At 41.2% G+C, this 25,532-nt stretch overlaps 1 protein-coding gene across 1 annotated transcript; it reads right to left on the bottom strand.

Annotated features, from left to right (window-relative positions):
* Nucleotides 1–385: 385 nt before the first annotated feature.
* Nucleotides 386–25,532, bottom strand: Has2 (hyaluronan synthase 2). Its single transcript, XM_042673120.1, has 4 exons — nt 25,505–25,532; nt 13,080–13,706; nt 2,761–2,862; nt 386–1,340 (listed from the first exon to the last, which is right to left on the bottom strand). Exons 2-4 carry the CDS (start codon nt 13,704–13,706, stop codon nt 411–413), a joined length of 1,659 nt encoding a protein of 552 aa, XP_042529054.1. The 5' UTR covers nt 25,505–25,532; the 3' UTR covers nt 386–410.

Here is a 25,532-nt window from a genome sequence, read left to right as displayed (position 1 = left end):
CCATAAGTTAGGTTGTATAGGTTGAAAGAACTTTTCCTTGAGTTTTCCAAACTCCTTTTCTTCCATGATGGCCCACATAAAGCTAGTGAGGTATTTAGGGCAAACTCTGTCAGGCAGATGTACAGTAAGGGAAAAAAAGTGCATTAAACAAAGAATTTATCTCATTTTCATAGAAATGACAGGTTACATCTGAGTTTCTTCTTATTGATGCATCATATTACTTTGGCAGAATTAAAACAAAACCCAATAAAACATCTTTGTTCAAGTCCCAGCAGCAGTGATATGTCTCCTTTGGTGGCATGATCTGATGCCACAATGCTGTACAGTCCCTAGGTGTACACATCCCTAAGGCAGTGTGGTGTGAATGTGTGTGTGTGTGGTGTGTGTGTCCAGAAACAACTAATGTAAGATCATACATCAAGCACCATATCATATGGTTGTCCCTTCTTCCTCCTGCCACATTTATTGATGAGAACCACATAGAGCGTCAAAAGCATGACCCAGTAGCATGCGTAGACTAAGCTTCCAACAATTAGAACTGTCTGCTTGGATTCTGAGAATGGCTTCTTCGATTCCTTGTAAATGGTGAAAATCACACCACCTAGGAGGATTGTAAACCATATGGAGACTGGAATGAGTCCTATGAAGTTAACAACAATAGTTTTCCTTCCAGATGTGCCCCACCCAGCTTTGTTTATGGTTGCAATCGCAAACATCTTGGCAGGAAGTAAACTTGACATGTATAACACTGAGTAGAGAGACATAAACACCATGACAATATTTCCTCTAAGGCAGCTGGCAAAAGATGATTTTATGAGACCTACTAGCTGGACGGTTAATAAGAAGAGAAGGATGTTCCAAATTTTACCCCGGTAGAAAAGCTGAATTACTGTGGCAATGAGAAAGAAAGGAAAGAATCCAGTGATAACCGCTTCATAGGTCATCCACAAGTGATGTTTGTGAAACCACATTGCGTTGTATAGCCACTCTCGGAAGTAGGACTTGCTCCAGCGGGTCTGCTGGTTTAACCATCTGAGATATTCTATCGGTGTTTCGGTAAGGCACTTGGACCGAGCTGTATATTTTGTTGCATAGCCCAGACTCAGCACCCGGTTTGTTAGATGCCTGTCATCACCAAAGCTACATTGGTTGCCCATAAACTCCTGATTGTACCAGTCTTCCACAAACTCATGCAACAAGGAGTTTCTGTACATTCCCAGCGGTCCACTAATACACTGGACACACCCAAAATAAGACTGGCAGGCTCTTTCTATATTAAAAGCCATCCAGTATCTCACACTGCTGAGGAAGGAGATCCAGGAATCATACTTGTTTAAAATCTGCAAGAAAAAAAGAACACAGATGAATAAAGGTAAGCTTTAGCTACAGAATACCAAGATAACAACTGCCCTGAGATTACTACCTTGTAGGCTATCTGTTACTGTATGCTCTAAGTTGAATTTTCCTTCTCTCTTTGATATGGTTGTATCTTGCTTTCTTTTATTTTGTGCTACTACATGAGTTTGATTAGTTGGGGAGATGAGTTGTGATTCTTGGATGATGAACTTTTTTTCTACTTCATGATTGTCCTCTTTCTGCTATGTATTTTTTCAATCCTTCTCTTGCTCTTATGCCAGAGCTTGAAATGTTAAGTTTCCATTCTCAGACCCTAAATTTTTCTCCCTGACACTTTTTTTCTACTCTCTATGACTAGAAGGCTTCTAAGTGCAGTCTCTCCTATTCCAGTAAATTTCCAAGTTATCCAATTCGTGGCTGTTAATTTTCATTCTCAATTCTCCCTATAAAATTTGTAATGCCATGCCAGCGATTTAAAAAAAAGAGCTTTCTCTGGCCTTCCCATAGAATTTGAATCTTGAAATATTTTTTTTAATTAAGCCTATTGAAAAATATGTTTCTCCTTATTGGCAATATTCCTACATTTCTCTTCTGTCTCACTTTTATTCAGTTTGCATCCTTTTTTGTCACTAGCTGTGTCTTTGTTCTTCCTGATAAAATTTCTTTGCCTTCTCTGTGGACATGCATACACAAAATAGGTTCTTCAGACACAAATTTTAGGGTCTATTCCATGTCCTTCTCACCTTTTGCTAAAATTGAAATTCTTGTTTTCAAAATACTTATTGTTTAATTTTTATCTTGTCTCACATGCAAACTCTTCCATTGTGTAACATTCAAATTATGTTCATAAGTACTTGTTTTACTAATTGTTTCTCCATTAGTAGTAAATGATGGGCTATATGGAAATCCCCCCCATTTTTGTTCATTTGTTTTGCTTTTCTTGCTGGCATAATTTGAGTTAGTTTCTTTTTTTCCCCCCATCTTCTTCCCATTTATATTTGCAAGCAACCATATATTGGCCAGTTTTAAAATATGCAGACATAAGATACATAATCCATTCTTTACCATACTTCCATTTCTTTATGCTTGTAACCAAATAAACTTCATGTATGAGACTCTAACAAAACATTTAATATTAAATTGTGGCCCAAGGATGAATGCTTGGAATCATTACATATATTATGTTGCATTCAATTTGATGAGCCACTACAGATGAGATTTAATCAAAGAAATCAATCTAGATAGGAAAACAAAAGCAGGGAAGTTGAAATTCCAATGTGTCTCTAGCACCAAGAACAATTTCTGGCACAGAGTTGGTACACAATAAATATATATTCGAGGACTCAATGACTAAGAGTGTCATTAAAAGTATGTCATGCAAATAAATAAAGCAATCATACATACCTGGACATCTCCTCCAACTCCCCCAACCATGGGGTCTTCTTCTAAAACTTTTACCATCTCCACAGATGAGGCAGGGTCAAGCATTGTATCTGAGTCACACACCTACAGAGAAAAAAGTAGAACATGAATTTAAAAAGGAAGAAAGCTGGGTGCTGGTAGCTCATGCCTCTATTCTTAGCTACTCAGGAGGCTGAGATTTGAGGATCACAGTTCAAAGCCATCCCGGGCAGGAAAGTCAGTGACACTCTTACCTCCAAGAAACTACCAGATAACCAGAAATGGTGCTGTGGCTCAAGTGGTAGAGTGCTCACCTTCAGCTGAAGAGCTGAGGGACAGCACCCAGGCCCAGAGTTCAAGCCCCACAACTGACAAAAGAATAAAAGAAGAAAGGGCTAGGAGTGAACACCATACAGTCAAAATTGGGCAGAAACATTGTTCCTTCAGCCTTATTGGCACAATACTGGAGGCATGGCAGAGCATTTAGTATATCACGTAAAAGTTAAATAGTTTGTCTTATAACGGGCTCAATATTTAAGTTAATGAGACGGACAAATAGAATAGTTAGAATAACATGGTAGCCATTTGGTCAGAAATGTTCCAAAGATTGGTAATAAAAATCTTGTGTCCAAATAACCCTTCAGTCCTGTCATATTAAAATGGTTATTCACACTAGAGTTCTTTTTGTTATCATTTTCCTTAAGTAGTGACTTTAAACAACTTGTCCATGGTGTCTGAGTTGGAATTTTAAAATCTATAAGTATTGAGGGGAAGATACATCTAGCAGGGATTTTGCACCACCCCCTTTTGATATGGTGAATGAAAGAGTTTTTCTCCATGCAACTGTACAGTTCTAAAGATGTCCATGGGACCTCTGTTTAGTAAATGGCACTGCATGAGGAAAGGATCTGGTATGAACTGCAGAACATCTCCTTATTCTACAGTATTAACTTTTCTTCTAGTTCTTTGGGCTTAAAAGCAGATGTAAATCACCTGAAGCTATGATGGAATTATCTATTTTTATGCTTAAAAACAGTCATGCAATCCTGTAACCAAACCAAATATAACCTTAAGAATCTTATTGGAAATTGTGTGTCTGTGCACTCCTTAAAGACATAACTAGGGTGAACAAATGCATCAGTGGTATTCACTAGACCCTATGTTGAAAATGAGCTGTACAACTAGTGGGTTAGGACAGGAGGGAAAAACTGGGAGAGTGAGGAAAGGGGTTACATTGTCCAAAAAGAAATGTACTCTAACTGACTTACATACCTGCACATCACCTTTATTATAACAATATTAAAAAAAGAGACATTTCTATCCCAGTGCAAAGGAAGAAGGGTAAGTTGTAAGAAGTACTTTCATTTCCAGCTTAATTGGCTGATTGATTGATGAGTTGATTGACTGATTGATTTATCACAAAAAGCCAGTCCTGGGGCTTAAACACAAGCCTTTTTGCTCAAGGTTGGCATTACACCACTTGGGCCATGCCTTCACATCTGGCGTTTGCTGTTTAATTGAGCATCATGTCTTGAAGTTTCCAACTGGGATCATCAGATCTCATTCCCCCCAAGTAGCTAAAGTTATGGATATGATCCACTAGTACCTAGCCTGATTTCCAACCTGTTTTTTATTATTATTATTCAATTGCAAAGCTAAACAAAAGCATGATGTAGAGAGGAGAAACTGAAAAATCACTTGAATGATTATAAAGATAGAAAAGCTGTCTTTATAATTTTGTTCCTCACTGTTGGACTTAGTCCTGGATAGTATCTAAATGCGACTGACATCTTACTGTGTGTCTTTTCCAAAGGATGTAACTGAAGCTTGTTTCTTGGCAATAGCCCACTCCCAGAAGAAAGAAGCTGGTTTACTTGTTACATCTTCCATTCTCACTACTCCAATTAAACACTTACTCAATAAGATAGCTGGTAAAGGCCAGTTGAATGCCACCTGCAGATACAGTCTCGCTTTAACATTATTAGCCATGACCAGACTAGGAGCAAGGTACTCCCATCCCCTATCTGCTATACAGTCTGAAAATGCTTTGTTCTCTCCCAAAAGTGATTGAAGCCGCATTCCTCACATAATGGTGTTGAACCTTAAGCTATAGAACCCTCATGGAGTTCACAGGATTAGGATTCCTCCAATGAGTCAGTGAGTTCTAGCAAGAACTAGACTCGTTACTGTGGGAACAGATTGTTACAAGCGAAAATGTCCCTTGTTTGTTATCTTGAAGTTAGCCTTCAGCTTTTTCATCATCCTGGGACACTGAATGCAAGCCGCCACACCCTGGTATCTCCCAGTACCCAAAACAAGTACTGTTGGGCCATAGTATATTGTTCTGCTGAGTGCAGTAAGGTACTGACAAACATAAGTTCACCAGAAATGACATATAAAACCAGTAGGATATGACCATCTAGAATAAGAACGACATGATTGGCACAGAATCCATATCATCTGTAACCCTAGCTACTTAGGAGGCTGATATCTGAGGATTTTGTTTCAAAACCAGTCTGAGCAAAAAACCTTCAAGATTCTATCTCCAAAATAACCAGCAAAAAGCTGGACTGAAGGCATGGCTCCAGTTGAACAAGAAAGTTGAACGAGACTCTAAATTCAAGCCCTTGTACTTGCTAATAATTATAACAACAACAACAACTATTTTCAAAGTACTTGTGTCAGCCCCATTAATAGCTTTATATTTTGAAAAAAAAATTCTTGTTAAAAAAAATGCTGGCAAAAACACCTACATAAACAACACTATGGGAATTTAAGAAATGAAGGCATACAAGGGACATCTAGTTATAAGAAATGTATTACCCCTCTAGATTTAACTAATTGCAGCTATCTGAGGGTTAAATTCTAGATTTAAATTTTTTTCTCTTGCTTATTTAGAAGCATTCATTTTTTTTTTCAAAACAAAAACCTGTCTGTTGTTTTTTTGGCATTGCACTTAGGTTCAGCACGGTCTTGTTAATTTTAAGGTGGAAAAAAATAGGCAGAAGCCAGCCAGCGTATGTTTTCCACACTACAAAGTAGGGCTTTATGAACACTCAGTTTAAAATCCAAACATCTCAGGCATCAGGAATCTCCACAAAGTCATCTGTAAGTGGTGTTTTGCCTCTTCTTTTCCTTGCCTATCATAAGTTTGTATTACAGGTACAAGCTGGGCAGGAGGCCCTATAATAAGGGTAGAGAAAGTTGAAGGCAGAAATCCACTCCCCTTTGAGAACCCAGCATCCCTACGAATCACACCCACCTCTATTGACTTACACTGGGAAAGGTAAAAACCAGAAAGCTAAAATAAGCTTAAAAACAACAGGAAGGGAGCAATCCAGACTTAATGTTCAAATAACTCATCTTGCTTCTGACCATAAGCCAGCCGCCAGAGAAACAGCCACTTTGAAATGTCTAAAGTCAAACCAAATTTCTGATATCCCACATATTTAAATTGGTCTCTGCCCTTCCCATTTTCCTAATGCAAACTGTGAGAAATTCTATGAGAGAGCTGGTGAGCTTGGCAGTATCAGCAGACAAGCTCTCAGTAATCTCTTGAGGTTTGTTATCAACTTTTTGTTACAACTTTAGTATATTTCCATTCTGGGATACGGAGTCATTCAATCAGAGTCAATTAGAGTCAATTAGAAAGCCAATCTGTCAAAACAGGTAAATTCAAGGATGTGTTGTCATTTCAAGGATGTGTTGTCATTTTCTTCATTCCATTCTATTATGGTCTGACAGGATTTTCTAGTTGTTTCCTCACAAATAATAAGTATGCAATTTTATGAATGGTGATTATTTAGCTCTGGACTACAATCTAGGAGAGATACATCTGAGTTCATGAAAAACTGAACTCCATCAAAGGAAAAGTTACATAGGACATAACTTGCAGACAGGAAAAAAACAAATAGACTCTGAGGGTACCAATACGACTTTGTCAAAATCATGTGATCAAGTGATCACTAGTGAAAAGGGTTCTCACAAGGAGATAGGAGCATGAAACCAACTCACAATCATTGGGAAAAATAAGCCACCTCAATTTTAACCCAGAATCCATTAAAGGCTCTAAAACTTCCCCTTTGCCTGTTTCCCTATGTTAGCCACTATCTCAAACTGCCACTGGCAAACTAAAGTCTGTGGATGAAGTCTGACTGTTTTGATAGGGCCTAGGAGGTAAGGATGGTTTTGTGTCTTTAAATAACTGACCAAAAAAACAAAAATCAAAAGAAGATTTTTTTGTGATGCATGTAAATTCTACGAAATTCAATTTCATTATCCATAAATAAAGTTTTATTGGCATCCAGCCATGTTCATTTGTTTACATAGTCTCTATGGATGCTTTCATACTTCAACAGTAAGCAGCAGCCATGGCAAAGCCTACTATTTATTTTCTGGCCTTTGCAAGCAAAGTTTGCCAATGCTGGGTTCAAAATATTTAGTCACAGGAGAAAGGTTCTGCTTTCATAAAAATAACAAAAACAGTGAGATCAAATGGTTTAAATCTAGTAGATCTATCAAAGATGCCTCCATTCCAGGCAGTAGAAAGATGGCTACATAAAACACAGAATATTAAAACTACCATAGATTTCCTCCAGTCAAATCCTTGCCAATTTTAAGAACAAGTGCCTACAGGAAAAAAATGCCTGAAGTCTAGAGTCCTGTAACTTACTATGTCTACGACTGTCAACAAGTCATTTGCTACTGCCATGGGACATTAGTAAAAACACTGCATATAAAAAGCACTTTTGGAGTTACAAAGGACTTACTGAGAAGTAGGCTCTTAATAAAAATAACCCTTGAGCTTTTATACTCCTTAATGTGCCCAAACCTAAATGATCACTGGCAGTCATTACCACCTATCTCAATACAGAAAACTGACACAAAGAATAAAGATCAATCCCATATGGAAAAATCTCATCCTGGTATCAGTTGCTCATGTCTGTAATCCTAGGCTAAGATATGAGGATCTCTGTTGGAAGCCAAACTTGGATAGACAAATCTGAGGGATTCTTATTGCCAATCAACTAACAACAGGCCAGAAGCAGGGAAATGGCTCAAGTGTTACAACACCAGCCTTAAGGGAAAAGCTAAGCAAGTAAGTATGCAAGACCTTAAATTCAAGCTCCACTACTGGCACAAGAGAAAGCAGTAGGAGGAGGAGGCATAAAGAGGAGAAGAGAGGAGAGGAAAAGAAAGGAAAGGAGAAAAGAGAGGGCCTTTACTGTACGAAGAAACTGCAAACTGATCTGTCTAGAGCATTCCTGTTCATTCCAAAGGATCTCACTAATCCTACAAGTTCAACCATCTTCCAAGAATCTGTACAAAAGCGCTGGAAATACTGCTGTTCCCAATGCCTTACCAATTCTAACCCAACCTAAACTGACAAGTCCCCAATTTTTTACATTCAACTTTAGAATGTCTTTTCTTTCAGCTTAATTAATGAAGCTCCCTCACTACTTATTCCACTTCAAAAAAGACCTTGTAAGCCTGCACAGCAAGAAGAAATCTTAATTGCTCTGACTGCCCTCAATGAGGAAAAAGGCTGAACATAAATCAAATCCCTTCTGTTACTATTAACTCAAACCTCTTCCTGTTTCTAAGGCTCAACTCTTTCTTCACCTTGACCCTTCCCCTTAACCTTCATCTCTCTTCTTAACCTTGACCTCATCTTAACCTTCACCCAATGAAGATTAAGATTCTGGAGTGCACAGAATTTACCCTTGGATCTGTCACAATTTGATCACAAAACTTGCCCTAGAGTTCAACCAATGTAGCTAATAAAAAGGAATAAAGGACAAGAGATAAAACCCCAAATATATAGTTACTTATCAGCAAATATAAGATGATACCACTCCACCTAAACTCCAGAGTAAACATATTATTGGGAAAAAATTAAAAAATCATTATAGAAAGCTTTGGAAATCAAATTTTTCTAACTCCCAAATAACAGTTAACCAGTTAGGTAAACTTGAACTAGCTCATTAGCTTGGCCTCATCACTTCATATCTTTAATCATTAAAAAGGGCTCCATTCCTCAGATGAAAAATACAGTTAATCACTATCAACCTCATATATATTGTGATAGTTACAAGATAATATGTGGAATAATACAATTTAATGATGGCTATCTAATACTAAATGGAAGTCATATATACTAATAAGAAACTAAACCAAAGGTTTGAACTCATGAAGCTTCAAAGAAAGCAGGAGTCCCTGTTGTCATTAAAAATACTATTATAAATTATAATTTATCATTATAAATAAGCTATGATTCTCTTAGAGAGGGTCAGTGCCTCATTTAATACCCAATGAATTAAACAGGTAGTTTTGGGAGGGTTTTTTAAAACTAATCTCTATTTCGGTGTTCATTATAACTTTATAGAGAACAACTACCACAAATAACTCAACCAGCTTCATGGAATACTCGCTCAGGTCCTGTTCTGTGAAGGCAGCATAAATAACTGAAACGTTTTAAGGACCAGTGTTGAAACACAAGGTTAGGATCCTCTGAGCTTCTGCTTAAAAATAATTTCCTACTGGTCAATATATAGCCTTATTTTCTTGGGAATGCTATTCAAATATAAGGTAATTAGGCTACATTATTGATTTATAGTCACTGAACTCATACCCAGCACGGCAATAACTCATACTTGAAGGAAAATCAGTTCCATTAAATCAGTTCCATTAAACCATGCCACAACCATCTAGTGCTTCAAACACAGGACAAAACGTCAGTACCACACGTGGGAAACATTTTAAACAGCAATACCAACATACACACCTAAACTTGACACTAAATAAGACTATGGAGAGGAATTTTTACAATATAAAAATCTGAGAGGAGCTGGGCACTGGTGGCTCATGCCTATAATCCTAGCAACTGAGGAGTCTGAGATCTGAGGATCATGATTCAAAGCCAGCCAGAGCAGAAAAGTCTGTGAGACTCTTATCTCCAGATAGCTACCAAAAAAACAGAAGTGGTACTGTGGCTCAAGGCACTAGCCTTGAGTGGAAAAAACTCAAATGACACAACTGACTAAACACGAAACAAAAGGAAACAAAAACTTCTGAGTGGAGAAAATAAAGTATCCCCTTCTTTGATCTAGGCTGGAACATGTATATTTGGGTGACTCAAAGTTTTAGGCTCTTGCAGATATATTCAAATGAGCACCATAAAATTGTGACTATTGATCTGGGAATTACTTATAAAGTTTAAGGAACAGGTAAATTTGCAAATACAGAATCCATAAATACTAAGGGTCAGTTGTACCACGATGATTCACATAGTCTTATTTCTTTTCCCAAAGAATTTCGAATTTGTAGGACCTTATAATGTAAGAAAAAAATTATTTCTCATTATACTTTTTTTTCAGAAAAAGCTCATATGAGATAATGATAGATGTAATAATTTTTAAACTAGAAAATGTTAATCTTGTTTGTTTCATACCTGAGAAATCTTTAATATACCATCAAGGGTATTTTCTTTAATCTTACAAAATGGTGGCTCTAAACTAAATGTCTTTAATTTAGTAGCTTTGATCTTGAACTAACATTAAACAATTACAAAATAAGATATTAAACAACTGGCTAATCTAGATATTAAAACCCACCCAAAGTATCTTAAGAATAGGGGAAAAAAATTGAAGGACACAGTGTTACATTACCTTATTTTCTCACTTTATTATTCTTCTTTGTTTTTCTACATCCACTACCTATCTCTGAAATCACTAGTATCACTAAATGTGACATCATACTTGCTTTCCTCTGTACTAGAACTTCCTACCTGCTTTGGTTAGTTGGTTATAGGTTGGACAGCAGTCAGTAGAAATAGATCTAGGTGAAAATAGACAGAAGGATGGACAGGTAGCAATAGATAGAGCATTGCTCCTGAATAGACCAAAGGAAGTAGAACTAACATTGAAACCAGAAGTCAGGTTGGGTACTGCTGAAATCCAATAAAACAGAAGAGATGGGCTTAAGCACATTCAGAAGCAGTCTTGTTCATTTTCTTCTTAAGAAGAAACAAGGTCATCTGTTAGTAGTTAAGCAGGGCGGAGTTTGGACAGGCCTCTGGGAGCTTGGTGACAGTATGAAATAATAGGTCATGAGAGCAATAACCAAGACATTCAGAATCCAGTGAAGAGTGCTGATGAGCTCTGGGGCTCCAGCTGCTGGCTGGGAACCAACGTCTTTGGCCACCTCTAGCTATAGCTCTCAAGCACTCTCCTGCAAAGATGTAAGCAGGTCATCAGGTTCTTCCCTAGGCTTCTATTTTGTCTTGTGCTCTACATAAGAACTGAACTTCGCTTCTTGCTTTCGCTCAGTAACTGACCCACCAATGTCCATCAACCATCAGAGTATGTTAGTAGTCAACACCCTCATAACACTTTTCCCTTTTTCTTTTTATGGCTTCTGCTCTTCTGTTCTTCAAGCCTGAGTGAATCAGAATAAGAGATGAGAAGGTTTGAACCTTCAGTTAGTGCCATTTTTATAGGCCAAACATAGCTAAGTATCAAAGGTTTGATGAGAGAGAATAGAATGGAATTATCAGCTTAGAATGCTAACGGATTTCTACTCTGCTTGCAAGTGACTTGAGTGTCCCAGGGCAGCTCAGGGCCAAGTTCACAGCAGCTGCTGGGGTCTATCTTCCACAGGCATCAGCTTGGAGAAAGGAAGTGTCTCCAACATGATTAGCAGAAGCTAATGATTGAGCAGAAACTCTTAGTCTAACCTTTCCTATTTCTTTTTTTCCTGAACAGGCCCAGTGTTCAGTTGTCAAGGATACATACACAATTCAAAACAAGAGTGATGGGAGAAAGGGACACTGGGAGGAATAAGCTCAAAGAAAGAAAGAACTCACACTATGATGTCTTGACTAAGACTAACAATTGTAGCAGTTGTTTTAAGCAGAATTAAAGGCAAAATATCAAACCAGATGTTGCTTCATTTTAGGCACAGAGCTTTGGTCTTCATGTCCTCTGAGATTGTCTAATGTGGCTTTTTTGGCAAATACCTTAGCATCCTCTCAGCTAGGCCCAAAGTGAGTATAGAAACATGGTTGTCCTGAGTTAGCAAATATGCATTCATTAGGAAGGTTCTGCCATTGAGAAATTTTTAGGGAACCTGAGAAAGAATCTCTGCTGACTCAGCAGTAGAGATGCCAAAAGGGTATCAGTACAATACACCAACCTCAGCTATTAATGGTGACAAATGGCAGATGCTACGATTTTTTATTGGCTTATATAGAAGCTATAACTTTCTTTTTTGGGGGGTCGGTCAAGGGGCTTGAACTCTGAGCCTGGGTGCTGTTTCTCAGCTCTTCAGCTCAAGGCTAGCGCTCTACTACTTGAGCCACAGCACTACTTCCGGCTTTTTTTTTCCTGCTTATGTGGTGCTGAGGAATCGAACCCAGGACCTCATGCATGCAAGGCAAGCACTCTACCACTGAGCCACCTAAGGACTTGGAATGTATGACACGACTATCTCGGGTCACTAAAGGCATCAGTTTACTCTGTTCAGTGAACTGAGGCTAAGGATGGTGAACGTACTCAGTGCAAAGCTGGTAATACCTATTGAAAAAAAGAAACCAAGACAGAAGAAACACTACTCTAAGCTGTCAGGGAACTGATGAGAGACACAGCTAGCCTAGCAGCAAACACCATCTCAAATGCTTTCAAAGGTCAAGCTGAAATGAGTGAGGTAAAGCTGTGTGAGGAGGAGAGAAACAAACATTATTTTGGTTTTGCTCTAACACTCTTTTTTTTGTTTCTTTTCATTTCCTTCTTTCTCACTCTTAGTTTTCCATTCTGTGTTCTTTTAAATCAAAGTTACTCTCGCTTCCTCCCTAATATCGAGTCTCTGTATAAATCATTTTATAGCCTTTTCTTTCAGCCTGAAAATTTTTCTGCTCAGGCAGACACTATTTTCTTGCAGAACTGGAGGACTTTTTTTTTTGTTTCTTTTTCTTAAGAGTATGGGAAATGACGTTGGGTTTATCTTGGCAGGACTAAATGGATCAAAAAGGCAAGGAGCCGGGAAAGAAGAGGGAAAGGAAGGGTCTCCTGTCAAAAATAATCCTGATTTCTAACCAATCGCATGGCACGCGTAAGCATTTTCATAGATAGCCTTAACAGTTTTATGAGATTATTTTTTTTCTGGCTTTCGAAATGTGCTTTCCACAGTCGTGCTGTTTTCAAATGAACTGAAAGAAGCTCTGTGTTCAGAAGGAACAAGGATGGGCTATAGCATATGACTGAAGAGATACAAAAGCTGCTTTATTTAAACATATGTTTGCCCTGGCAGGCGTTTTGGAGACCCACCTGTACATAATCCACGCTTCGTCCCAGCGCTCGGAAGGCTGTGTACATGACTTCTCTTTTTCCGCCCCATTTTTGCATGATGCAAATACTCTTGTTGGACAACACCAACTGGGTGACGTGTTGTGAGCTCTCCTTGTGGGACTTATCTGTCTCACCCGGACCCTTTTCATGGAAGTTGTTCTTCCAGATATAAGTGGCTGATTTATCCCTGCCCATGACTTCACTGAAGATGTCCATCATGTAACAGTCATCGTCAGAGTTCCCGTCGATGACCATGACCACTTTAATCCCTGGGTAGGTGAGCCTTTTCACAGATTGCAAACATTTCCTTAAGTAGTCTGGATCTTCCTGATAGGCAGCAATGCAGAGAGCAACCTTTTTGTTCAACTTAATGGGGGTTTCCAGGGATTTTTTCATTTTCCGGTGTTCCAAAAAGGCAAACAGGCTTTGGATGATGAGGTGGGATGCCAAAAAGGCACCATACAGTCCAAAAGAGAAATAATAATTATCCGTTTGGATAAACTGGTAGCCAACAATATAAGCAGCTGTGATTCCAAGGAGAAGTGAGACTCCAAAAAGTGTGGTTCCAATTATCCTCAGGATGCATAGAAACCTCTCACAATGCATCTGTAAATGCAATCAAATGACACTCTTGGTTAACCATTCTTGACTTAAGTTTGTTATAGACTTGGAGGAAGATTATACAAGACAGGGTGCAGGAGTCATAACACTAAATTTTTCACGTCACCTATGTGTGGTCCCACTTGGTCCATCTGCAAGAAAGGCATAGACTAAGGATGCTTTTCTCCAAGAGGTGAGGATTCAACTGCACATCATAATGTAAACACAAATACCTGGAGGCATCAGTTTTTGGTTTCATCCTGCTTTTTATGTATGTTATCACAGCTAGAGATAGAACCAAAATGTCCTAAAGCCCCAAGAGATCTTTGTTCTTGCTCTCTGTCAGGACCTTGAAAAGCTAAAAATCCACACAAAATGTTGCTAAGTTTCTCATGTGTGATTTCATCTCATTTCTAGTGAAATCCCACAATTTACATATTTTCCATGCAGCTAGCTGAGAGTGGAGATCAGAATACCTGGATGCTAGTCCTTGGTGATAAACCAGCTCTGTGCTCTTGACTTTGTGTGACTCATCTGACCCCACTGGGCCTCAGGGTGTTCTTTTGTTTTAATCTTCTAAATGTGAGTGTTTATGCTTGGTTATTTCCAAATTTCCAGTTACAGTGATAAGGCTTCATCCCTAGAGATTCTAAACAAATACATTTCAAAGTCCTTGTGATTTTGAGATGCCATCCTTGCTTCTGTCAGTCATCCCCAAAATTAATTGGCTAGATACTGGGGAGTCAGAACCCTTGTTGAAACACAGTAAGCACAAAATGAATATTTTTTAGACATAATGAGCACAACTCTGGGAATGTGGTTTAGTGGTAGAGTGCTTGCCTAGCATGCATAAAGCCCTGTATTCCTCAGTACCACATAAACAGGAAAAGCTGGAAGTGGTACTGTGGCTCAAGTGGTAGAGCGCTAGCCTTGAGTACAGAAAGGCTCAGGGACAGAGCCCAGGCCCTGAGTTCAAGCCCCAGGACTGGCGAAGGAAGGAAGGAAAGAAGGAAAGAAGGAAGGAAGGAAGGAAGGAAAAAGAAAAGAGTACATTAAAAAAGAAATAACAGCATGTTTGATGCCAGCAGATGAGCGTCTACTTTAAAAGCTCTAGTACAGGTGTTGATGGCTCATGCCTATAATCCTAGCTACTCTGGAGGCTGAGATATGAGGATCAGGGTTCAAAGCCAGCTCTGACAGGAAAGTCCTTGAGACTCTTATCTCCAATTAACTACCAGAAAACTGGAAGTGGTGCTGTGGCTCAAAGTGGTAGAGAGCTCGCCTTGAGTGAAAAAGCTCAGGGACAGTGCTGAGGCTCTGGGTTCAAGCCTCACAAATGAAAAAAGTACATAAAAAAGATAAAAGCCTAGAACATTAGAAATGAAAACTACCTCTGATCTTAATAATTTTGTCCTCACCCTGGATTTTTCATTTTTTCCCCAATAAGATTTTTAGACAACTCAAGAACCAGCAGGTAAGACATTTCTCTATGTTCCCTCTTTTCTTTCTCATTCCTTCTTTTTTTCCGTTTGCTGGCACTAGAGCTTGAACAGAGTCTCACACTTTCATGGACTTTGCTGACCACACTTGCATTCTCAATCCTCCAGCCTCAGATCTCAGCCTCCTAAGTGGCTAGGATAACAGGCTTATTTTTTCTCTTGAAGACTGAATTTTCCCTTTCTTTTAACAATAGAGCTAAGAACTATCTTCTAAGGGACACTATTGGTATAAATGTAATCTTCCTGTCTTCAGACCTTCAAGGTATCTTTGAGGATACCATGAAGTACAACGAGTACTTCCAGCTAAGTTTTGAACGTTGAATACTTTTATGTTAAATGAATACAAGTAACTCTGTAAAGGCTCCTCCTGAGGATGCCATAATAACTTTCTAATACACATCAAGCCCTACATTTGAATGTCCAGTAGAACACAGATGCTCTGGACTGTAAACACTTGCATGGACATCACCTTGCTCAGCTCTAGAAAGATATTGCTCATGTATTCCCATGTCATTGCTTGTAACTGTACAAGGAAGCAGTCCTCAATTGTGGGAGATTTTAGTATGGTGCTCAAAGGTTGTGTTATACCTCTCCATGTCAAGCACAAACTATATGGTGCAGTCTGGAAATCTGAGATGGGCCAGTTGAAGAGGGACGTTGTGTCTCCTATGAGAGTTATTTTTCTTCCACAGGCCTAAATGTGTATTAACAAGGTCCTAGGGCACTGCATAGACCCAAGAAAGAAGAAGCCTGGCTCTTGAATTGTCATTAAGACAGGAGTCACTCACAAATATGGATACCTGGCTTGGACTCTTCCATGAGCAAGAATTGAATTCTAGTTGGGCACTGGTGGTTCCATGTCTGAAATCATAGCTATTTAGGAGGCTGAGATCTGAGGATCATGGTTCAAAGACAGCCCACGCAGAAAAGCCCATGAGACTCTAATCTCCAGTTAGCCACCAAAAAGCTGAACGTGGTCAAAATGAGAGCTTTGAGCAAAAAAGCCAAGCAAGAGCATAAGGCCCTGAGTTCAAGCCCCAGTATTACTGATGTGTGGGTGCATGTGTGTACACGTACACGCATGCATATACACATGCCCAAATAAGTTACAGATTTTTGTTTGTTCCCTTCTTGTTTCTTGTTTGTCATTATGCATTTTAGAGTCTGCTTCACCCTAACCGGTTTACCTTAGGAAACGCAAAGCAATCTAGAGACCAGATTCTAACTTGCGGATACCACTTGAAAAAAATGGTGGTATTGATACTTATCAAAGATTTTTTCCACAGGGCTTTGCTGAAGAGCTAATCGAGTACATGGAAATGGTTTTAGAAATCAGAAATGCATGCAGTGTAAAGGATCACTAACATAGGAAGCTGGAAGAAAAAATAAAACAGAACACAAACTGTGTTCCACTGTTAGCAGCTGTCTAGGAAAGTATATGCCTGGGAAAAGCAGCCATAACAGGAATGGCAAGTTGAGGCTTCTGGGAAAACAGAGACATGCTTCCTTTCTAGTGACAGGCAAGCAAGACCAGCATCCCTTGTTAATTACCACAGCTGGCAGGACACTGAACACTCCTCCAGGGCTCCATGAACCATTGCTTAAAGGTGCTGCAAGCACCAGACTTGGAACTTGTCACTTCCAAGACATGAGTCATTCTCACAAGAGTGAAAATTTTCAAGGGGACTAAAGCACTTCACCAGGGAGAAGCTTAAGTGTGTGTTTCGCTTACGTTTAAAAATCTCCCTTGCCAGCAAGAAAAAAAAACAAAAAACACAACCAAAACCCACCCTGTCTGCCATTCTTTTCCATTATTCACATTTTCCTTGCTTTTATCAGCACACGTGGACATAAAATGGTCACATCACATCTGCTGGCCACAGCTGAAGTGGGAACACCCTCTTACATCATAGGAGTCCACAGAATGTCCTTTTGAAGCCTGGGAAAAACTGCTAGCTAAGTGCAACAACATGAACCTTTATATTCCTGCTAGATACCTCAGCATTGCCTGGTGTGACACAGAGCATCTCTCAGTGCAGGCCAGAGGCCAAAAGGCACATTTTAGAGACAGCTTTGCTGAGGGGATACATTGATCTCAGAGAGTGACACACAGGATGTGTGGTTGCTTTTTTTTTTTTAATTCCCTTAGGCGATTTCACAGATATGGGCACCATATGTGAAAGGTTTTCTGAGACAATCCCTAATTCAAATGCTCTGTCTCACAAATACACTTAAAACTGTGTGGGTTTTTCTCCCCTGTCAACTTGGAAAAACAAGGTTAGTTCAATCTTAAATCCTAACGGCTTATTGTTAGATAGAATATGCTTTTGGAAATCTACATTCTATAAATATTCAAAATATAAAATGTGGATGTATCAGATTTTTATTTTTAAATTGCTACTGGACATGATATCAAATCATTTAATAACATAGTCTCCACAGAATTCTGGGCTAAACCAAAATGTACAGAATGGCTTAACACACAATAATGCAAGCTCTACCATGTCAACATGTGTTTGAGTGTATGTGCATGTATACAGTCTGTTTTCTCTAATGTGCCCCAGTGACATAAAACATTGCCTTGTTTTACTGGAAATTCAATAAATATCTGCTGAATTCATACAATTTTATGATCCTCACCCTCATGGCTATAATAGCAGCTAATAGTTAGTTATTCATTCTTTCAAACAGTGAGGAAAGTTTTTTGTCTCATTTAACAACATTTAATCTTAATAGCTTAGGTGCCAAAGATATTATTAATTGTATGTTATCATGTATGCATGAGACAAGGAAATTACCCAAAGTTACAAACAAACCCTGCAGCAGCCTGAGGTCAAATGATTAAAGCATTCTCAATAAATCTGCTGAACAGATTTAAACCCATGTAATGAAACAGGCTGTATCCTTCTGTTTCCGGCAGAAGAAGAAGGAGGAGGAGGAAGAAGAAGAGGAGGAGGAGGAGGAGGAGGAGGAAGAGGAGGAGGAGGTAGAAGAAGAAGAGGAGGAGGAGGAGGAGGAGGAGCAGGAGGAGGAGGAGGAGGAAGAGGTAAGAGGTAGAAGAAGAAGAGGAGGAGGAGGAGGAGGAGGAAGAGGGAAGAAGAAGAAGAAAGAAGAAGAAAGAAGAAGAAGAAGGAGGAGGAGGAGGAGGAGGAGGAGGAGGAGGAGGAGGAGGAGGAGGAGGAGGAGGAGGAGGAGGAGGAGGAGGGGGAAGAAGAAGAAGAAGAAGAAGAAGAAGAAGAAGAAGAAGAAGAAGAAGAAGAAGAAGAAGAAGAAGAAGAAGAAGAAGAAGAAGAAGAAGAAGAAGATCCCTTATGTTGTACAATATCTAAAGAGTGTATCCATGTGTCCCTGCTGATATGGAAAGTATGGAATGAGCACACACTCATGTACAAAGGCCAGCCAATGCTCAAAGATTTCCAGGTAGAATTCCTTCCTCATGAGACCAACCTAGAGGGATATGAAATGGTATTGCTTTAAAAGACACTGCTAGTCTGTCTACGCAACCACAATTCTCTTAAAGCTAGCAGCCAACATCATGTCTCATCATAAGAAAGGTACTACTGTTTCTCCTGCTCCCATCTGTGGAGCAGATAGCCAGGCTTTCCTTTACCTTATCTATTCCAAATGGGACTCTAGAATGCAGCGAATCAGAGCCCTTCCTTCTCCCTTGATCTTTCTTTCTTTTTTTTGGGGGGGGGGGTGAGGGGGGTCCGGTTGTGGGGCCTGAACTCTGGGCCTGGGCGCTGTCCCTCAGCTCTTCTGCTCAAGGCTAGCGCTCTACCACTTGAGCCACAGCACCACTTCCGGCTTTTTTCTTTTTGCTTATGTGGTGCTGAGGAATCGAACCCAGGGCCTCATGCATGCAAGGCAAGCACTCTACCACTGAGCCACCTTCCCAGCCCCTCCCTTGATCTTTCTGTTTACATTAACTAGAAAGGAAGCTCCAAGACAGGAAGAATATCAGCTGCACTCACTGGCCTAGGGCAGTGGCGAGAAAGGAGTCCCCACAGATTTTATACAGTAGTCCTCTCACTTTTGATCCGGGAGGAGCTGAAGTGCGTTCAGATGTGTTGATTCAGCATCTGAACAAAGGCTACAGAGATGCGCTCAGATGCTACCTCTTCTGAGAAGTCACAGCTCACAACTCCCTTTCTGGTGTCCCCTGCTCTCTCCTTATCCTGCTTGATTTTCTAAGTTGTACCTACTTACACCACAGGGCCTTGTGTGTGTTGATGACTGTTTTGTCCCTAGACCAAAAGCAGAACTTGACAGTTGGTAGTTATAGATAAATATATTTGGAATAAATGACTAGACTGCTGACTCCAGTAGTCAATGTAGAGAAAGTCTATTTTCACGTCGGGCAGTGAACACGCATGATTTTTAAAACCTTCCTTAAAAGAACAGCTACATCTAGGCACCAATGGCTCACACCTGTCACCCTACCTAATCCGGAGACTGAGATCTGAGGAACAGAGTTCAGAGCCAGCCTGGATAGAAACATGCATGAAACTCTTACCTCTAATTAATCACCAAGAAAGCTGGAAGTGGAGCTGTGGCTTAAGTGGCAGAATGCTAGCCTTGATCACAAATATTCTCAGGGTCAGTGCCCACTCAGGCCCTGAGTTGAAGCTCCAGGGCTGACAAAAAAGTAAAATAAAAATGCTTAAAAAAATAAAATGAATCCTATTTCTGTGCCTTGGTCTATCACTTGAGAGTAGAGTAAAAATTGTTATTGGCACCCCTTCTTTAAACCTCAGTTTCTTTTTTTTGGGGGGGGGGGTTCGGTCGTGGGGCTTGAACTTAGGGTCTGGGCGCTGTCCCTCAGATCTTCAGCTCAAGGCTAGCACTCTATCACTTGAGCCACAGTGCTACTTCCTAAACCTCAGTTTCTTATTTGTGCTAATAAAACAGCAGGTAACAGGCTGGATCTCTATAAGTAGTAAATACAGCACGTAGAAGGCTCAGGACTTAAAACATGGTACACATCCAATGACTGGTTGATCCTCATTACTATTATTAAGGTAAGCCAATATTTTAATCCAAATAAAGAATAGCTAAAGGTAAAAAGTCCACTTGTTCTTCCTACCTTTCTCATTATATTTTCAAATCTACTGGAGACTGGGCCAGTGTCCTTTTCAGCTTGTAACCAATATGTCACCAAAAACTGATAGAAGACACCCAAGGTATTGCTCAAGATAACATCTAAAAGTAAACTTGGTTTGGAGGACATAGGCCCTCATTATTTGTAAATTCATGTGAATATGAATCTTTATTCCCATAGGCCTAAGACACATGCATGCCACTGGGAATTGGGAATGTTGATCTAGACAGGTGACACATGCAAGGAGAAGGCAAACGTATTTCTTTGTAATCAGACATGTGCCCTTGGTAGCTCTCTGTCGGTAGGTTAGGAAGGCATAGTGAAGACATGGCTAAAGGAAAATAGCAATTCCAATATTTTGTGGCTTGTATGAATTACCAGATGACTCATAAATGTTATGGATTTGTAGTTTCAACATGCTGAGTGCATTCATGAGTTGTGACCAGGTCATCACAAAGTGGAAACTCTCCCCTGGAGAAATCTAATGTACAACCCAGTCTGGCAAACACTGCATGAAAGTCAACAACTTTATGCCCTCATTTGCATTTGTGTAACTTCATTCAGTATTCAGCATGTCCTCTGCTAAGGTTCTGAACTCGAAATCTGAGGTAAACTTACCTAGCTGAATTTCCTCCCATCTTGGCATTACAGAACATTACTCCTTTAGCACGTGGTGTGGGAAGATCCTCTCTCTATCTTTGTCTCTGTCTCTGTCTCTCTGTCTCTCTTTGTCTCTCTGTCTCTGTGTCTCTGTCTCTCTCTGTCTCTCTCATTCTCTCTCTGTCTCTGTGTCTCTCTGTCATTCTCTCTGTCTCTCTTTGGCTCTCTGTCTGTTTCTGTGTCTCTCTGTGTGTCTCTCTGTGTCTCTCTGTCTCCCTCTGTCTCTCTGTGTATCTTTCAATTTCTCTGTCTCTCTGTGTCTCTCTGTCTCTGTCTGTCTCTCATTCTCTCTGTCTCTGTCTGTCTCTGTCCCTGTCTGTCTCTGTCTGTCTCTCTCTGTCTCCCTGTCTCTCTGTCTCTTTCTCTCTGTCTCTCTGTCTCTGTCTCTGTCTCTCTCTGTCTCTCTCTGTCTCTGTCTCTCTCTCTCTCTCATAGCTTTTTCCTCTCTGGCTTTACTCCCCAGTCCCACTGGAGTTTTCCTAGCAGAGATCCCGGAGCCAAACTGACAAGGCTGGTATACAAACTTTTCAAAGGCCTTAACCCACTGGTGGCCTCATCCAGAGCTTCAAGTTTCAGATTTCTCTTCCTTTGCCTTATCAACTTCAATCAATTACTCCTAGCAAGTCAACCTTTCCAAATGCTCTCTGGGTTCCTGAGCTTCACCATCCTAAACTTAATTCACATTAAAGGCAAATATTACAATGACTTGATATGCTGTATTACCTATATTGACTCTCACAAACTACCTATGTTAAGTCAAAACCATAGGTAGCAAAACATAGCATAACTGTCCAGTCTCTGTGAAATCTTATTCTTAGATTATTTAAAACTGGACATGAGAGGATGATACTTACCACATTCCAATTGTGAAGAGAAGGATTACTACAGCCAAGTTGTGGTAGAAGAAATGAGTTTTCTATAGCCAGAACTGGCCCACTTGGCTGATGCTGTAGCAGGTGCCAGCTTTGTCCCTGTAGTCTCTTAAAGGAAACACAACCTGGCTAGAAAGGAGAGTCCCCCAAAATGGGATTTACTCTCTACTCTCCCATTTCATAATTTATGGATTGTACTTCATGCAAGATGCAAGAAGCTAATAGCGTAACAAACTACTTGTTATGTCTTAGATTTAAAATGAAATTGTATACTATAATTTCACCAACAGGGATCTCCACCTTGCTCCCTAAGCAAAGGGCTTTCTTCCTACTGACAAGAACAGAAAATGAATGAGAAAGATACATGCTGAAAAATGTTTTAAAAGAATTATAGTAAGGGGCTGGGAAGGTGGCTCAGTGGTAGAGCACTTGCCTCATACATGCGTATGAAGCCCTGGGTTCCATTCCTCAGCACCACATATATAGAAAAAAACAGAACTGGCGCTGTGGCTCAAGTGGTACAGCGCTAGCCTTGAGCTGAAGAGCTGAGGGACACAGGCCCAGAGTTCAGGCCCCACAACCAAAAAAAAAAAAAAAAATTATAGTGCGGGTTGGGAATGTGGCTTAGTGGTAGAGTGCTTTTGCCTAGCACTCATGAAGCCCTGGGTTCGATTCCTCAGTACCACACAAACATAAAAAGCTGGAAGTGGTGCAGTGGCTCAAGTGGTAGAGCGCTAGCCTTGAGTACAGAGAGGCTCAGGGACAGAGCCCAGGCTCTGAATTCAAGCCTCAGGATTTGGAAAAAAAAAAAAAAAAAGGATTATCATGAACTGGGAGCAGGTGGCTCACACCTGTAATCCTAGCTACTCAGGAGGCTGAGGGATCTTAGTTCAAAGCCAGCTCAGGAAGGAGTGTCCATGAGACTCTTATCTCCAATTAACCACCAGAAAACCAGAAGCGGTACTGTGGCTCAAGTGGTAGAGCTCTAGCCTTGAGCTGAAGAGCTGAGGGACAGTGCCCAGGCCCACAGTTCAAACCCCATGACTGACAAAAAAAAAAAAAAAAAAAAAAAGAATTATATTGAAAACAGAAACTGCGTACGGTAAAGTATTTATGAAATTCAGTATTGTGGAGTTATAGCCCAGAAACTTACATGCTAACTTACTTTCTAGTAGTAGTTTCTTGTTCATTTGTGGTACAATTCTTGTTGGCAAGGATAGTAGCTGACAGTTATCATGTTTAGTTTGTTGAGAGTGATATTTAAATTTGATGCTAGTTGATAATTGGTTAAATTCTTGAGTTTTTAATATGTTGTATAATTCTTCTTGGTAATATGTGAATTCATTTTTATGTACTAAAAAATCATTTATCTGTCAATGTATCTGCAATGTTTCTCTATTCAGCCAACTCATATGAGAAAATGAAACCTGTAAGAATAATAGTCTATAAGGCTTTAATAAAAAAAGTGCACATAGAATTTGAAATTATCTGTCCCAGAACTACAGACATATACATCATATATAGTGTGCCTGTAATATAATATATACACATTATATGCACACATTATATATATTGATATGCATGCAGTATATATGTATGTATATATAAATATGCATACACACTAGATTAAGTATTTTATAATGTATTAGCTTTCATAGAAAATGTAAAAGAATAGCCAAATACTAGGGAAACCTCTAGATCATGATGGCATATTGGCATATATATATATACACACATATATATTTAACCACAATGAACAAAAACCACTATGTCAGCATATATTCTTATTAATTCTGTAGACAAAAAAAGGTTAACACACACGTTGGAAGGAAAAGAAAGCATTTAAAGTTTAGGCGCTCTTTTCACATCAATTCTCTTAAAAATTTTTAAATGTTGTCTACAAATCGGTTGAGGGGTATAGGTATGTATTTGTTCTAGCTTCGTGTATTAAAAAAAATCTTAAAGCTCTATATATTCTGAGTTTGAATGTACATAGGCCAGTAAGGATCTGGAATCTTAAAATTACGCTTAAAAATATTATCTGATTTAATCATCCCCAGCGCTGCGTTTATTATAGGTGGTGAGAAGCCAGAGGTCCACACTTAAAATCTACAAGGGGTGGGAGGGGAAGTTCTCAGTCTCCTCCTCTTACTCCATGGAAGCCCACCCACCGACTCCCCCAGTGCCACCCCACCGTCCCCCCCCCCCCCCAGCTTCTAGATCCATTCAGGCCTTCCTTGGGGGATGCCCTTGGTGGCCAATCAGGGCTTCCGCACGGCTTGCGTCACGTCTCCCCCACCCCTGGCCGTGACGTCAGAGGCGATCCCAGCTCGGCCACGTGGGGTGGAGCAGAGCCGCGTTTCCGCGCCACGGCTGGAGAGTCCCATTTGGCAGCTGCGTCCCCCCCGCCCAGGGTGGGGAGCTGGAGGCGGGGCGGGGCCGACGGCGCGGGGCGGGGAGAGGGGAAACTGAGGCTGCCGCTGCTGGCGTTCCCCCGCCCTGGGCGCTGGGTACCCGCTGAGCCCTCCGGCGGGCCGGGCGCGGCTGGAAACCGACACCTCGCCCTGTGTAACCGGACCCGGCTCGGGTTTTTCAGCCTGAACGATCCTTTCAGCGCCGTGAGCCCGGGCTGCGTTTTCTTGGCTGGGGGAACCCGCTCGCTCGCTCTCACCCCCCCCCCCCATCCCACCCAGCCTCACACAGACCTCCTTTCAGACCCGCCCTCCGGTCCCCCACACCCCCTTCCCCAGCCGGCGCTCACGCCCGAGGTGCCGGAGTCCGTCCCCAGCGCCAGCCCGGCTCCCGCGGGCCCTGAGGGCCGCCCCCACCCCACCCGGGGCTGGAAGCTCCCGACGTGTCCCCCACCTCCCACCCCACCCCACCGGCGCTGCCCCCGGCCCAGGCGGAGGCGAGAAGCGCCCGCGCACCCCGTGCCACGTCGGCCTTGGCCCCGGACGCGCGTGGGGACCGCGCACCGAGGGATGCGCGCCTCCTCCGGCCACCGCCGGCCGCGGGGATCCCCGGCGGAGCCGACCCCCCCCCCCCCCCACCCCTGGGCACAACGATCCTGACACCTAGACGGAGGGGGGGGGCCCGAGGAGAAGGGGGGAGTGGCCGAAAGAGGCCGGTGGCGCAGGACCCTCCCCCCCCCCCCCCCCACCCGAGCTGCCCGACCGGACCCGCTTAACCCTGTCCTCCCAAGCAAGAACTGAGCTTCACTTCCAGGTCAAATGGGCCAGGCTTTTCTAGGATCGTTCTCCCCTCACCAAGCGCGAGAGAGAAAAAAAAAGTGGGGGGAAGAGGGAAGGGAGAGAGATGGTTTAGGGGGGAAAGAAGGCGTGTGCGGACCAAGTGTGGGAAAAAAAAAAGCTTGTTCCCTCACTCAGCTCCGTCCGGAAAAGGCAGGATGGAAAAGTACACCTCTGGAGGGAACACTGGCCTCAGCCAGACAGAGGTGACCTGGTACCCAGAAAAGCCGTTAGGATGCGGAACCAGCTCTAGAGGTTTCAGCCTGTTGGAAATGTTCAGACCTCAAACTTTTCTATAGAAACTGATAATTAATAACGACGACGATGATGATGATGATAATAATAATATGGATTATTTCTTCCCTCTCCCGGACCCAAGGAAGGATCGTCTTCCTTCACCCAAACACGCCTGCTGTTCCCCTACCTTGCTCGGCTCTTGGTCATAAAATCGT

Source organism: Dipodomys spectabilis, unplaced genomic scaffold (genome assembly GCF_019054845.1).
Source record: "Dipodomys spectabilis isolate Male_0828 unplaced genomic scaffold, ASM1905484v1 ptg000783l, whole genome shotgun sequence".
Taxonomy (NCBI): Eukaryota; Metazoa; Chordata; class Mammalia; order Rodentia; family Heteromyidae; genus Dipodomys; species Dipodomys spectabilis.
Note: the sequence above shows the minus strand (reverse complement) of the source record. Positions and strands in the feature narration are given on the sequence as shown.